Consider the following 13,143-nt stretch of genomic DNA (forward strand, 5'->3'; position numbering starts at 1 on the left):
CAACCTGCTTTTGCAGAGTAGTGCTTTAACTACACTGAAGTTTGGCTGAGCTTCTACATATTACAGCAGCAACACGAAAGCAAACAATTGAAGTATTTGAGAACAATGAAATATGTATGGCTATCTGTGACAGCCCTATAAAGCAGAGCAATTAGCCGCGTAATCCGAGAAAGCCAAAGCGACCGGCAGCCCACGGTTCCCTATTAGTTAAATGCTTTTTGTACGTCCTCATCCCATCAAATCAACTAACACTTCCTTTAATTGGTTCATGAATTATACAGCTTGGCTGCATTATAATTTAATCACCAGTAAACATTCCTGGGGCCCGCTGTAAAGTGTATAGCGCTCATTAATTCCTTAATTTCAGCAGATGGAAGGGGAGATCGGATGAACGGTGGCAGTACAGAGTGCCTTGGGCAATGGAAGAAGGAAAAAAAGGTGGGGGGCCGTTTAGATTTTTTAAGGGCTGTCAGAAACTCAATCTGTGTGCTGTCAGCAGCTTGGACCCGTTTCCCCCTGCCTCCCCCTGCCTTCACCCCACCTACTGCTGCAAGTGACTGACGGATTCATATGGAGGCTTGTCAACCCGTCTTTAAACATCAAGCCAGCGGGTAAACCAAACCCAATGTAAATTAATTCTTGTCTTACGGGCCCCCCTTTCTCTGTCCCCATGAATATTTCATGGCGGGCAGCATAAATATTAATTCTAATAGCTCTGCACAGTGGTTATTATTTCTGTTTTATGACAAATATTCATAAAATATTCAGGACCCTTTTTTAGAACATTTACACACTTGATTGTGAAATTTTCCAGCTTCCTGGGGACACAGTAAACATATTGGGGTTCTCTTGATGGACTTTTTTCTCTCTTAATTAATACTACGGCACATTAATATTTAATCGGATTTAGTTTTCTTTTCCCCAGAAGTGAACCCTATTACATTTGAGGATTTATTTGACAGTATTTAAACAGGGAATTTTTATTCCCTATTATGAAATTGGTTTCCTTTGACACATATATAAAATGACACATTATAATCCATTCTTTTATTCCCTCCCCTTTCCCCTGAATCACACACTTTTTTGGTGTAAATTCTTTTATTTATTTCATTTTATGTCCCAAATATCCTACCAACAACAAAAGTTAGTGTTTAAGTGACGAGTGGGGGAGGGGTTAATGTGTCATTTACTGTAAATTTGATTCCATTTATTTAATAAGAAAAGTATGGGATCCTTGTTAGGAGCAGGAGGTGCTACAGAAAGGCTGCAGACAGGTAGCAAAGGCATCAGTTCTGGTAAGAGTTTGCTAGTCCTTAACCCTGGAGTTCTTGCTTCTCTCAAGACTTGCTTTGCAGAATCTAATTATTGCAGGGGAGGGTTGCAAGCATCTGAGGAAACAGGACTGCATTTGGGGAAGTGGGTTTGGGTTCCTGACCTCAGGCCTCTGGGGCTGCAGAGGCTTTCGATTATCTGAGACTGAATTTGATTAACCTTGTAGAGAATGGAAATCGTGCCAGCCACGTTACTCTAAAGCAGTGCTGGCTGCCATCTTACTCTGTCATTCACAAAGCACCACTGGAATGAACTCCAGGGGGAATGCAAAGATGCTGGAATAACAGCTGAAAGTAAGGAGGAGGCAAAGAATGAAAATGAGGATAGAAATGTAAACCAGTTTTGAATGGAGGTACCAATGCATCCAAACCATTTATTACATATGGCAAGAGTTAATACTGCCTTCACAAAAGAAGCTTTAAGATTTTGGTAAAGCCCCTAGTATGAAAACACTTGCTCTGTGTATGTGTGCCTTTTGCTGTGCTGATGGAACGTTTACGCAGGCGGGAGTTCTTCCACATGGAATGGCTCTTACTGCCAGAAGGCCTGGGGTTCTTCACTGGTGTAAATCTGTGTGATGCCAGTGGAGTGACTTTGCTTTATCCCAGCTCAAGCTCCAGCCCATTGTTCTGTAAAGCAGAAAGACAGTGCTACCTAGCAGGGCTGCGCTTGTTCCCCCTGCTTAAGCTGGTGTGGCACCCACTGAGATGCTGTTGAGATACCAGGCTGGTGGGGTAGGATGCAGCAGGGACCCTGCCACCTCAGCTGTCTGGACTGTTGGGGGCTGAGCACATCTAACTGGTGAGTGGAAAACATCTAATAGTCATTACTCTGCACTGCTGGTGAAGGCAAGGAACATCTGCAGCTACGAAGGATGTTGTTCATGTCGCTCCCCTGGCCAGAAGCCATGTCCTGGGAATAGTGCCCCACTTAGCTGCCTTTTGTGGTTATTGGACAGAAATGCATCCATTTGAAAAGAAAGATCCAGTGTCTGGGAGCAGCTTGTCATCACATGAATCTGTATAGGAACTCTATGAGCAAAACACTTGTGCCAATTAACCTGTGTTTTAGTATTTATGCAATGTATTTTCCCTTATGGTCAAAACCTAGAGGGTGAAATTACTTCCCAAAATAGAATCAAGCATCATTCATCAGAACATATCCCAGAATTTGAAAGACATCATTGAATAAAACCTCCCAACAGCTCCTTCTATAAATAAGAGATAAGGATCATTTCATCCATTGCAGAGACATGCAGAAGGAGTATTTAGAGTAAGATATAAACTAAGATCCATGTCCAGTCTATACTACAGCTTCAGAAGATCCTTTGTAGTCTGGTTACCCATGGGCAAAATGCCTGGTTTATTGAGAAAAAATGAGAAACTGAGCATTGAGAGAAATCTGAGCAAGACTGAGGAAAAGGTAGATGGGATCTATGTAACCTGTTTAACTTTTAAGAGAGGATTTGGGGCTGCAGAATGTAATTATGGAAATATAACGTGCTCAGGATCCTGTGGCTGGGCCCCTAGTGCTTGAGAAGAGGCTTGGCCAAGGTTTCAGGTTCAAGGTGTCTTTATATTGCAGGAAAGGGAACATTCTTTAGGGGACCTGATTGATCCAAGTCAGGTATCTCTGGCTAGGAAGTCTATAAAGACAAAATGACCTAGGTTTTAGCTGGGATTAGTCACTTGGATTCAAACCTGAATGTCCTTGTACCTGTCAGCTTGAACCACTAACTTGATTTGCTGTAGTACTGTGATAATTCAATGGTGCTACCCAAGAAAAAAACCTTTCTGCAATGCAGATTTCTCTTGTATCTTGGCCAAGCCTGTCATCCTGTTCCTCTCTGGCTTGTGGTGCCTGTATGATCCAGAAGTTTGTACAGTTGTATGCATTTTTGGAAACTTTTAAAACAAAATTGTAGTCAATTTTAATAATGGGCTTTAGAGTTTAACCAAATTCAGGGCAGTTGCTGGAGATGTTCTTTGTCTGCCAGCTGAGTCCATGGTGCCCCCCAAGGCTTTTCTATCCTTTTGCGAGAACTGTGTTATTTCCTTCTCCACTTGCTTTGGCTGTTTTATGAACCAAAGGGAGGAGCTTGCATTTGTACCAGTGATCACATAAGCATTTTACCTGTGGTAGCCTTTAAGAGAGCTACTGCATCCATACACCACAACAGCCTCATCTCTTTTTCAGCTTTATAACTCTATTACAGAAATTGTAGCTATTGCATTGCCAGAACCAAGTCCTCGAGGAGAGTTACTTTCCATGGGGAATTGTTCAATAGCATCACATAACACTGCATTGATTTCTCCATATTGAGTAGGATGTATTGTGCCTTTGAAAGGCTCAATTTTCTACCCTTGAATTTGACATTTTCTATTTGTCTGCCTGGAAAAAGAGTGTAACTTTGTGTCCCTTCCTTTCATTCCCTCCTTCCTCTTTCTTTCACTCTCCCTCTCTCTTGCCCTCTCTTTCCCCTTCTCGTTCTGCCAGCGAAGTTTGCTGTAACTTTGAGACCACACAGGCATCTGATCTTTACATCCTTCTTTTTTTTAAGCAGACTGATGTGGTACGTTGTAAACTGCCAGGAGCACTTGCTAATTTAGTAGTTAATGACAGTCACAGAGAGTGTTTTTCTTGCCCCTGGAGAGGCTTTAGACACAGCTGGGGTAGATTTGCCACTATCAATTATGCACAATTTTAAACAAGAATTGGCCAGCAGGGGCCTCTTTTTTTTTTTTGTGGAGTGCAGAGCGTGAAGAATGAAAATATGGCAGCTGGTACCTGCCTATGAGGGAGAAGATCTATAGGAGTTAAGAATATAAGAGAAAGATTAATAGCTTGCTATTTTTAAAGTTGCAGTTTCAACTCAAAAGTTTAAATGCTATATTAGAAGTGGCCCAGTGTTGTTTCCTGCTGTGGTTTTTTTAATTCAAGCATCGTAACTTAACTGCAAGGCTTGATCTGGCCCTGGTAGAGCCACAAGCAAGTCAGTAGTCTCTGCTATTAAAAGCAAGCAAGAGAGTCAGGATTCTGTCTTAGATATCATGTTGCATTGTCTTGTCATCTTTAAATGAAAGCAAGGTATGAATTCAATTGGATTTAATGGTATAGGTCAAATTTTGCAGATGATAATTTTACAAAAAAAGTTTGGCTTTGGGCTCCTCTCCACCAATGTCAGTCCAGAGCAACTCCAGGAAGTGGGAAATGACAAGGATGGGGATCTGACCTAAGTAAATAGCTCAGGTCTAGAACAGTCAACATCTCATCCGTGTAGGTCAGCATCATCAAACAGCTATGTTTAAATTACAGGACCAAAACTGGTGGAAGGCCGTGGCTTACAGGCAGAGCTTTAGTTCTCTGGAGATGTGAAGGCAGCTGGCAAGGCAGTGGAGCCATCCTGGACAGGGACTGTCAGTGCACAGGAGGAGCGTGCCTTAATCCCTAGCTCAGGGATAGAAGAATTCAGGAATGCAGCACTTGCTTGTCTTATAGAAACACTCATAATTTTTCCATTATAGGTGTTTTAATTTGGTGACTATGACCACAAAACAGGAAAACTGCCACCAAAAAATTCTTCTGAGGACAATTCTGAGCGCTGTCAATTGTTAATCACTTGGATTAACTAGGTTGGTTGCCATCTGGAACGAATGCAGTTCAGAATTAGTTGAATGCTGTTGTGTAAGTCAAAAAGCCTTTCTTCACTTATTGGATAGTTGTGACACATTTTTCAGAAATGCTGTCTCATGATCAGGCATGAAACAAAACTTGTGCCACCCATACTTTTGCCTTCTCCTCTCTCTGTCTGCAAAGGGAAGCCATCAGGATGCCCTGGTGACCTCTAGGATCTTAAACAACACTGCCTGAATAGTCAGAAGCCAGAAGCAATTGGAATGCCCTTTTGGAATGCCAGATGGCTGGTAGGAAAACAACTTTATATTCCAGCTGGTAGAGGCCTTGTATATCTCATTGCCATCCAAAGGCCACTAGTTCTCATTTGACTAGGTATACAGTGAAGGTGTCATCAACATTATGAATCTGTTGGAGTTTAATTTCTCTAATGTATCCGAAAGCAGTGATAGATCAGGTAAGTGATGTCAAGTACAGTGAGGAAGAGGCAGGATTCTGACACAAGATATTTTTTTCCCTTTTAACATTTGAGTTCATGGTTTTGTTATCCATGCAAGCTTGCTGACAGGACTGGACCTTCTCTCACATGCTTCTCCTGGGAGAGGAGAACAAAGGAGAGAGGACGCAGCTTTACTTACAAACCGTTTGGCTTCAGTCCTGCATCTAACAGCAGTGTTGCCACTCAATGGTAGTTAGTTTGTCCTCAGAGTCCTGTGCTGAGAGACTCTACTGAGCTGTATCCCACAGAGCACCAGTTTGTAACTGACTGCCAACAATTTTAGGTAGATGCTGAGCCTGCAATGCAGGAGTGAGGTTTCTTGGTGCATCTCTGCCCAGCCCTCCCCATGCACACCTCATGTTGCTACTGATTGACGTTACTCACCTGTTGCAGAGCTGAATGAACAGCTTGCCAGCTCTGAAAGGGAAGCTGTGCTGGATGCTAATCTAGCAGTATAATGTAGTATACTTTGATACGAGGCTGTGTTTCCTTGCCTTCCTGTCTACCAATTCTGATGACATCTGTTTCATATTTCCCCTTGATAGAAGTTGTGACACATTACAACATACAAAGCCTGGCTGATTCCTAAAGCGAGCTTTACAGAGGATGCATTTATGTGAAAAAAGAATTGCAGTTGGTATGTGAAAGGGGCCAAGCTCTGCCTGGAGGTGAATCCAGTACTTGTAGGGCATTGTTCCAGCTATTGCTGTAAATGCTTGATCAATGTCATGGGTGCAGCCCTGTGTATTAGGTGGATTTCCAAGGGAAATCCAACAAACCTGTTATCTGGACATTTCGAGGGTCAAGTTTGCAATGTGATCAGAGTCATAGTAGCCTGAGACAGGGACACAGGCAAAATGTTGCTCAGAAATACCTTGAGAGAAGCTGAAGCAGATGTATCATATACCCAAGACTACCACTTTGCTGAAAGTACATACATGTAAATAGGCTTTACTCATGTGAGTAAGCCTCCTGGGGCTGCATAATAGAGTGTGTGTGGTATGTTTCTCCTTCAAAATGATAATAAAGCTTTCTAATTGGAAGTATTTGAAGTCTAGACAGTAGTTCTGTCAGTGTTTTTCCCCTTCATCTTTTTTCCCTGTTTCTGAACGATTTTAAACTGACAGCCCTGGGGAGTGTTGTTTTCTCTTATCTGTACCCTGCCATACCCTGTGGTATGGCAGGGTGAGACATCCCACCTCCACTGGAAGGACCATTGGATTAGGAGTTGGTGCTGTTGTGTAGCATATTCTGTGTGCCATTATACAATGCATGTGGGGAAAAAAAATAAATATCCGTATTAGCAGGGATGTCTATACTCTCCCACATCTTCTCCCTACATTCTTCTTTAATGGTGACACCAGACTGGATAATAAGAAGCATCTTGTATATAAAAGAAGGGAAGCTCAGACAAGGCTTTCAGAGTTCATTTTGTTGGCAGCTTTTTAAGTGGAGTTTTTTTAGGCTCTTCTGTTTCAAATACCATAATACTTTTTTGTGTTAGTAACTATGAATTACGACAAGCTTTCTTGATATGCCAGGTTATAATCCTTTAGTGGGTTTGTTTATTTCAGAATATAATAGGAAGCCATATCAATTATCATGACTGTATAAACGTTGTTCCTCTCTACTAGAATATTCATCTTGAGACATATCATCAGATGTTACCTGTTCTGACAATCACATTTTTGTGCCATTGTTGGGCAACAGAAAAAAAAGAAAAACAAAATGTTAAGAGTGTAAGGGATAAAAGAGTGTTGAAACTGTTGTTCTTTTCCTGTCTTTGGAATCTCCGAGATCTTGAATGTTTTATTCCCGGCTGTTATTTTGTTACCACAGTGTGAATAGAAGTCATTATCTGTAAACATTTGAAAAGAGAGATGATTTTCATAACTTTAAATCCTACAAAGGATTCTAGTAATCTGCTATGTGCATGCCAAGGTAAAGCTCAGCCTTTCATCTGGTCTGATCCCACCCTGTCAGTGTAAAATGCTCCTTTGGTGAATGTCTAAAGCATACACTATCTTTTGTGAGAGGCAGACACAAACGAAAATAGGAAGCCTAGCCTTGAAGGCAGCAGCAGGAGAAGGTGTAATATAAAGAAAGATGTTTTTGCAGCCTTCAGGCCGTGCTCAGTTGGTAAAATTTATTTTCATAAGAAGCTTTATTTTTCATTTTGCTCTGAATTAACCATTGAATGTGATCTTCATCCAGATCTGCTTTAGTCTCCAGTAGCTGGGGGACAGGGGACTCATTCTCAGCGGTTTGTCAAGAATTTTCTGCTGAAGAGTTTTTAAGCTGCAACATAAAATTAACAGGACCATGATAATGAATCAAAATGCCAAGGAGTCAGTGTGAGATGGGCACAACAGTTTATATGCAACAGTGTAATGTGACTGGAATCATCAGTGGTGTACATTGTATATTACAGCTGTAATTCAGTCACTAGTGTCCACATGATATTGTCGATTAAGGCCTGTCAATGCGCCCACAGCAACACACGGACTGTGTGTCAAAGAGCTTCTGCCCTGATGGGGTTGGAGACTAAACAGATGTGAGAAGAAGAACCAGAGGAGAGAGGCCCTGTGCATATGCTAATCTTTTCTGATGCTGCAGTTTTGAGTGGTACTGTCACTTCCACATCTGTGTGTGCCGTTCATTTGGGTAAGGATTAATTCATACTCTGAAGGTCACAAGTGATGTTCTCAGGATGTTAATGCACTTAATTGTTATGTTCTCCATAGGGTATTTTTCTTTAATCTCCCCTATGAATCCATTGTGGAACGACTGTCTCAGCGGAGGATTGATCCCGTCACTGGGGAAAGGTTAGCACTCCTGTCTGATGTTTAACATTTTGCAAGACTGCCAGTGAGATGAAAGCACCAGACAGACTTCATAGAAATCTAAGGAAACTCAGGAATATTGTGCTCTTACTAAGGAATTCCTTAAAAGAAAAGTTAAAACTTTCATAGCTACTCAAGAACCAGCCCACCTGCCTGCTGCAGCAAGCTCCTGTTCTCAGAAGAGGACATTTTAAAACCATGGAGCCTGAAATCTGCGGTAGCGAGTAGCTCAGGTCTGATATTTTAATGGTAACTAAATTGGTTGGTAAAATAATGCTGAGGGAAGATGTCTGAAACCTAGCCTAAATGCAGGTGGTTTTCAGACATTCCCATGGGAATTTTGAAGGCTTCCCAGCTGGGAAAAAATGGAAAACTTGCTGCGTTTTACATTCCCCAGCTCCTGTGATGGTTCTGTCTGCTGTGAGATATTAATATCTTTCCCGCTCAGTAAAGCAAGCAATCTTGAGTCACTGAGTCGCTGTAAGATTGGATTCTCAAATGTGGCTGTTCCTCTTTCTGGCTGTTACATCATCTCACTTCACCAATGACCTGCAGGTCTTCTCCACCCTTTTTTTGGGGGGAACAATGAAATATCTTCCTAAACACCTGCTGGAATTGCTGTGGATTTGCAACTTCACTTGCGCTGTTTTTATGATACCCCACACTTAAATTTTAAATCACTATTTCACTTTCCTAATGGTTAAATGCATCCTACTGCATCAAAGACAAATACCAAACCCTCAAAGATTAAGGCCATAAGTACTGGATTTGTCCCAGAGTGATACATGATTATTCAGACATCTCACTTGAGGTGCAACATTAACTTGTGACAGCAACAGTGATTTGCTGTAACTGTTCTCTTTGGCTTAGTAATAAGTGATGCAGTTGTTCCGAAGAAATGAACACTATGAAGCAAATCATTCACACGTCTTTGCATTTCTTATCATTAGGATTAGCCTGTTCAATGTCTGCTCCAGTTAACACGCTTCCTTCTTCCAAACTCTGGGGTTTATTCCTTCCAAATTCATTGTGAATTGAATTGGTTTAGATACTATGTCTAATCCTTGGCATTATGTTAAATCTGCACTGCTGGCTTCAGTGCAATGAAGAGGGTGGACTTCAGCTGTGTTCTAAATAATAATGATGTGCTCTGTGTCCACATCATTGTACCAACAGGAGCTGTAACACAGTTCTGTGCAATCACAGACACTCTGCTTCTCTCCTTGGTTTTGCATCTATCCCAATAGTTTCAGAAAAGTTGGCTGTACAGGAAGAGGGATAAACTGGTTTTGTGTTAAGGCAGAGGAGGCAGTAAACCACAGCAAAGGTTTTTAACTAATGCTAAGGTTTACGGTTAGGCTTTTTAGGTGCCTTATTTGAAGATAGGAATCAAAGATTACAAGTGAAACATGTTACCTTGGGATTAGATCTGGAACATGGAGCACTGGGCACATAGTAGGGATTTCTTTGCACCTTGTGTGAAGTATATAAACACCAGCAGCACTATCTCTGTGTCACCTCAAGAGAAACTCTTGGCTTTTGAGTATCCAGGATTCTTTAGAGCAGGAACAACAGGCTACTTGCTTTAAACCCCCAACCTAGAGTAGATAGAGTCACTTCCAAGGAATTGTGATAAGCAAAAACATGGAGTATTTTAGGAAATGGCCGCTGTGTCCTCAGCCTGAGCTCTGAAGTGATATTTGTATCTCATCTCCAGATACCACACTACATTCAGACCAGCACCCACACCAGAGATCCAAGCCCGTCTCAGACAGAACCCTCGAGACAAGGAAGAAAATATTGAGATGTGCGTGGAAAGCTATTACAGGAATATCAAGGAACTGGAGGATTTTTATGAAGATGCCTTTTATGTCAATGCTGACCAGGACCCTTATGCTGTCTTTGAGTTTATAGAAAGCTGTATCATTAAGCCCCTTCCATGCAAAAAATGTAAACGCTCATAATTAATATGGATGATTGCTTGAACTGTTGATTCTAAACTTTTCCCGGTAACGTTTGCAGCCTGGTCACTGAAGTGGCACATTATCACAAGTGGAGAGGAAGGCAGCCAAGCCATGTTGAATTTGAAGCTCACCAAGGCTGACTGAAGTACAGAGAGTAAGAAATTGTGCTTTAGGGGAAACTTTTTTGGCTTCTATTTTGTGATCCAAGGTATGAAGCACTGTGGGGAGGGAAGTTCCTGTGTTTAATTCAAATATATTTTTCCAATTCTGTAATTCAGTGAATAGTAGTTTTGTCTTAATTGTGTAATATACACGAAGCCAACTGGAGTGTTAAAGCTATTAGATGTGTTTTGTGTCTTAATTCATTCACTGCTCTCCACCAAAACTACACAGGCACTACTTGGCTACTCACTGTCACAGTCTGCTGCAAGCAAACATGAAAGCAAATGGAAAATGAAGTTTACAGCTCTGCAGTGGTTTGAGACCAGGGTGCAGAGGTTTTTATTCCCTTGCTAATTCAGATCACTTCAAAAATTCTGACACAACACTCTGCAGCTGCACTGGCTATTGCCTTCACCCTGTTCTGCATTCCAATCCTGTGGCTGGGCAGAAAGACTTGGAACTGGAGAAAGTATCCAGAGCCATAGAAAACTGGTTGCAGGTTCATCCCTTTCAGAACCCAGTTAAGGACATAACGAGCTGCAGGAGCAGGTAGGTTACTAAATTGTTTTCCTCAGGAAGCAAGGCTCCCAGCCTGTGGCTGCCCTGACTGAGCTGTGCCTGGGGCAGGTTGGTGCCCAGGTTTTTTTGCTCTGGCTGGATCTGGCTGCAGTAAGTGCTCAGGTAAGTCTTTTTTTGAACTGGAAGATCCTTGATGAAAAGCACAGCCCTCTGTTGGCTAGCTCAGGCTCTGGCTGTGGAAATGGTTTGTTGTGATTCAGAGGAGTACCGAGTTTGATGCCTCTATTATGTCTCCCTTTATTTCTCCCTTGCATATGCATGTGAATTCCCTTGAGCAGGGGATGGGGAGCAGCTTCAACTTTCTCCTGGAAGCCTCTGTACCTAGGAAGGTGCAGGAGGTACATATCTCCTGCTCTTGGAGAGAACAGGCCTCCAGAAGCCTTTTGGTTTTAGATGACTTCTCTGGACCATTTGCTGTGAATAAGTTTGAGTCTTTGTTACTGTCTCTGATTGTGTTTGCCTTGGTCTGTGCAGGGTGCTGTAGAGATGTATGTGCCAAATTTCCTTCTCGTGCCTGTAAATTCAGATGGAAAGACCTTGGTTATCCAGATGGCTATGGGGATATTGCATTGTTCTGGAACAGCTTCAGGTTAGAATTTTCAGTACCTTTGGGGAGGCTGGTGAATGGGAATTAAACTCTACAGCCCTGAGGGCAGCTTTAAGAATCTTAGCATAAATATCTTTGAAATTGAAGAAACCCAAATCCTCTGGCACCAGCAATGCAAGCTGAGTTCTCTGTGCCTCTTGTACTGAGAAACTCCAGCTCATAGCACGAGGCTGAGGCAGAGGCTGCTCCCACAGCACAGGGCCCAACCACAACCCTTAGGTAAAGCTGGGCAAGAGTGTTGATAACAGTCCTACCTGTTACAAATGTGCTGGTCGATAACCTACTTGGGCAGCTGTTTTTTATGCTGTTGCTATAAAGATATGCTGTAGCATTCATGCATAATTGGGAGCCCTTCTATTAATAATACATGGGAAGCTCATCTTGCTAATATCACCTTCATCTGAGTGTTCCTACTAAATATTTTGATAGATGAAATGGATAGAGAGTGTATTTAAATACTGTTTGTACTGCAGCTAGGGTACAAAAGGGACAGAGCATCTTTAATTAGACAGGTACATCTGCTTAATTAATTTAGCTGTAAAGCCCTTTTTCCTCTTCATTCTTTCATCTATATGCGGATGCTATATTAGTTCCGCTCTGCTGGTTCCACAGAAACTGAGAAAAAGAGCTCGTCTCATTGAGATGCGCTTGGCATGTCTGGGTATGGAGTCTCAGGTCAATGGTCAATCCCCAAGGGCTTGCAGCAGGCCTGAAGTGCAGAACGTAAGGGTTAGCAGAACATGCTAATACTCATGTAGAACTCTCCCTCGGAAACAACTAAAACAATTGACATTCATTTAATTACTGTAAACGAAACAGCCCCTGCATGACTTTGCATAGTAAAGCCTGTTAATACCAAAAAGGTTCAGTGGGTGGAAGGAGGAATTAGGCTTTTATAATTGGAATGCAACACTTGAAAACCAATTTGGTAACTACACTTGATTTTATTAGCATCTTATTCTGGCAAAACAAATGTTGAGCAATGAGAAAAACAAGGTAAAGAGGAGGCGGTAAGAACGCAGCAGGGATCAGACGTTACTTATAGCACAGCTTGCCTGGTCCTGAAATGGACGTTGTTTATCATTCTGCTTCCCGAAGATGCTTTGTGGAGAGGGCTGCTCAGAGGTTGTGCCGTACCCTATATGTTATGCTGTTAATTACGTAGTTCAGCGTCCAAGTGTTCCACAAACTTTAGTGTTCACCTGTTCCAAACAATAGTTCCCTCAGTGTACCATGGTAAAAGGACTCTTGAACACCCCCAGGCAGAGGCCAAATCATCCAGCACCTGTCTGCAAGGCCCCTGTGAGTCCATGAAGGATTTCCCCTGTCTCCTCCTTTGGTTTCTCACTTTTCCCTCTAAGGCTCAGGTGCTGCTCGTGTGATGATGCCAGCACAAAAAACTTTCAGTGTCACTGGTTTTGCCACCACCCATTCACCAAGTGCTGTAGAAGCTGTGGGACTGCAGTGAGGGATGGGCCAGCCAGGCCTTCATACGGGTCCTCAAGGGCTGGAGTAGAGCAAGGG

General features: G+C 42.3%; 1 protein-coding gene across 1 annotated transcript in view; it reads left to right on the forward strand.

Moving 5' to 3' along the window:
- Nucleotides 1-10,271, forward strand: part of AK8 (adenylate kinase 8) — a gene marked incomplete at both ends in the record, with an annotated part of 64,295 nt that extends 54,024 nt beyond the window's left edge. Inside the window, 2 exons of the mRNA XM_080630358.1 lie at nt 8,209-8,289; nt 10,025-10,271. Coding sequence (XP_080486484.1) covers nt 8,209-8,289; nt 10,025-10,271 — 328 coding nt within the window. The remainder of the gene's footprint in view (nt 1-8,208; nt 8,290-10,024) is intronic.
- Nucleotides 10,272-13,143: the final 2,872 nt, after the last annotated feature.

Source organism: Psittacula echo (genome assembly GCF_963264785.1).
Source record: "Psittacula echo genome assembly, chromosome: 16".
NCBI classification, from domain to species: Eukaryota; Metazoa; Chordata; class Aves; order Psittaciformes; family Psittacidae; genus Psittacula; species Psittacula echo.